The sequence below is a fragment of the Castanea sativa genome, chromosome 6 (genome assembly GCF_040712315.1).
Source record: "Castanea sativa cultivar Marrone di Chiusa Pesio chromosome 6, ASM4071231v1".
Lineage (NCBI taxonomy): Eukaryota > Viridiplantae > Streptophyta > Magnoliopsida > Fagales > Fagaceae > Castanea > Castanea sativa.
Window position 1 is genome coordinate 15,006,764 of NC_134018.1, and position 3,207 is coordinate 15,009,970.

Genomic DNA, 3,207 nt, shown 5'->3' on the forward strand with positions numbered 1-3,207 from the left:
TCTTGAGTACGAAGACTTCCTTCATGACGAAGAAAATCTTGAAAGTGAAGTCTATCTTTGAGTACGAAGACTTCCTACAAGACGAAGACAATCTTGAAAGAGAAGTCTATCTTGAGTACGAAGACTTCCTTCAAGACGAAGACAATCTTGAAAGCGAAGTCTATCTTGAGTACAAAGACTTGCCTTGAAGACGAAGACAATCTTGAAGATGAAGACATCCTTGAAGACAAAGACAATCTTGAAAGCGAAGTCTATCTTGGATACGAAGACTTCCTTGAAGATGAAGACTATCTTAAAGATGAGGACGATCTATACAAGACCTTGAAGACAAAGATTGCCTTGGACATAAAGATGCTATACAAGACCTTGAAGATGAAGACAATCTTGAAGATGTAGACATCCTTGAAGAAGAAGATTGCCTTGAAGATGAAGACTATTTTGAAAATGAAGACAATCTTGAAGATGGTGTTTGTCCATGCAAGGATGTGCATTGGTATCTTTGCAATGGATGTGCATTGGCTTCTTGCTATGATACTTTTAAAGGTATAAAATGATGAGTACTAGACTTTAGAGATACAGGGTGACATCATTTAAAGTTTAAATATGCGAGAAGATAACACCAAAACTTCAAGGATTTAAGGTGATCCAACTCAACAGAGAGGCAATTCAGTCCAAACTTTAGAGATGCAAAGAGATGCCACCAAGTTTTTGAAGATGCAAGGAGATACCACCAAGTCTTTGAAGATGAGAGGCAGCACTATGCAAACTTTAGAGATGTAAGGCAACACAACTTAGAAGGAAGGCAATGAAATTCAAAAGAGAGGTGATGCAATGCCAACTATGATAATGCAAGGCGACATGACTTTGAAGGATTGCAATCCAAAATTCAAAAATGCAAGGAGATACCACCAAGTCTTTGAAGATGATAGGAGATACATACCACCAAGACTTTATACGTGAAAGGTAGAACTACTTAGACTTCAAAGACGAGAGAGAAATCACATTTTAGAGATGCCAAGAGACATTCTCACAATGATGTTTGCTTTCATGGTGACTTTGCATTCCTTTTGGTAGCAATGACTTACAATGATGTTTACCTTCATACGGTAGCATTGTCTTCTTGTAGCAACTATCTCATAGTGATGTTCGCCCAAAACTATGATTGCACTTAGTGTGACATACCAAGTTTTGCCTGTGTTGCACTTAAGAGAGATCGAGTCATCACGTAGTTCAAGAAATTTTTATTTTTATTTTTATTTTTTACATGTGACTAAACTTAGCATAGAATGCCAAGCTACCTACGTACCCTTTGAGGGGGATCAAGTCATTACGTAGTTCAAGATTTTTTTTGTGAACACTTTCAAGAGTAATGGTAAAACATCATATACCCTTTAAATGTTGAGGTAGGTACTTTATGCTCTTTACCAAGGGGGTGCTTTAATCTTTAGGCATAATATCGTTTCAAGAATTTGCCATTGATAGGGCCAATTCTCAAATCATCTTTACCAACCAACTTGTATGCTCCATTTGTATAGGCTTCTTGAACCACATATAGTCCATCCCATTTTGAAACAAACTTGTTCTTAGTGCGATGGGTGACAATGATGGGTTTTTCTACAGTAAGAACCAAATCTCCAACTTGGAAAGATTGAGGATGAACCTTCTTATTGAAAGTCCTAGAAATGCAAGCTTGATAACACTCGAGGCATTGTTGTGCCTCAAGCCTTTCTCCATCCAAAGCTTCAAATTCTTCAAGTTGTAGACGAACATTGTCTTCATCAGAAAGACCTTCTTGAATGGCAATCCTTAATGAAGGAATTTGGTGTTCAAGTGGTAGAACAACTGCTACCCCATAAACAAGAGAATAGGGCGTGGCTTGGGTAGATGCTCGGCATGTTGTATGATACGCCCACAAAGCTTCCTCAACTCTTTCATGCCAATCTCTTTTCGGCTTCCCTACAACTTTCTTGAGCAAATTGCATAGAGTTTTGTTAAAGGCTTCTGTGAGACCGTTGGCTGGAGCATTATACATGGAGGAATTATGCTGCTTAAAACCAAAGCCATTACAAAGCTTGTCCATCGACTTGTGGTAGAATTCCTTCCCATTATCAGTGATGATATAGAGGGGTACACCATAAATAAAGATGATGTTTCTTTTGATGAAGTTTATGATAGTTTCTTTCTTCACTTAATGGAATACAGCAGCTTCAGTCCACTTGGAGAAATAATTTGTCGTAGCCAAGATATATGAATGTCCATCAAAGAATTTTGGTGTCAATGGCCCAACCACATCTAATCCCCAAGCATCAAATAGCCGTGAAGCTACAGTAGAGTGTAGGGGTTCTAGAGATTGATGAAGGAAGTTTGCATGGAATTGACATGTTGAGCATCTTTTTGCATACTCCATACAATCCTTGACCATAGTGGGTCAATAATAACCCATCCGCTTAATTTTGAAAATGAAGTTTGGGGCCAGATTGGTGAGCACCACAAATCACTGAATGAGCTTCTTCGAGTGCCTTGGCAGCTTCCTCATCATCTAAGCAACGAAGGAGAAGGCCATCAAGTCTTTGAAGATGCAAGAAGGTACCACCAATTCTTTGAAGATGTAAGGGGATACCACCAAGCCTTCAAACATGAAAGGCAACACTACTTAAACTTTAAAGATGAGAGAGAGCACATTTCAGAGACGCCAAGCGACATTCTCACAATAATGTTTTCTTTCTTGGTGACTTTTCATGGCTCAAGAAATATTTTTTTTAAGACATGTGACTGAACTTAGCATAGAATACCAAGCTACCTACGTACCCTTTGACAGGGATCAAGTCATCACATAGTTCAGAGGGTTTCTTTTTTTTTTCTTTTTTTTCTTTTTTTTTTTTCTTTTTTTGGCTCTAACTTTTTCCTAGGCTGCCTTTTTAAAGGTTTTCAACCTAGCGAGCTTTTGATACCCTAACTTTTGCCTAAGTTGCCTTTTAAAAGGTTTTCAACTTAGCGGGCTTTTTTTTATTTTTTTAATTTATGAACACTTTCAAAAGTAATGGGAGAACATCATGTGCTCTTTAAGTGTTGTAGTAGGCAGTTTTAGGCTCTTACCAAGGAGCATTTCAAACTTCAAGCATAGTAATGCTTCAAGAACTTGCCATTGATAAGGTCAATTCTCAAAACGTCTTCAGTTGTATCAGTGTTGATTTCTTTCAATTCATC

At 37.9% G+C, this 3,207-nt stretch overlaps 1 protein-coding gene across 1 annotated transcript; it reads right to left on the reverse strand.

The window, feature by feature from the left end:
* Nucleotides 1-1,444: 1,444 nt before the first annotated feature.
* Nucleotides 1,445-2,080, reverse strand: LOC142639509 (uncharacterized). Its single transcript, XM_075813671.1, has one exon. It carries the CDS (start codon nucleotides 2,078-2,080, stop codon nucleotides 1,445-1,447), a length of 636 nt encoding a protein of 211 aa, XP_075669786.1.
* Between the last annotated feature and the right edge of the window lie 1,127 nt (nucleotides 2,081-3,207).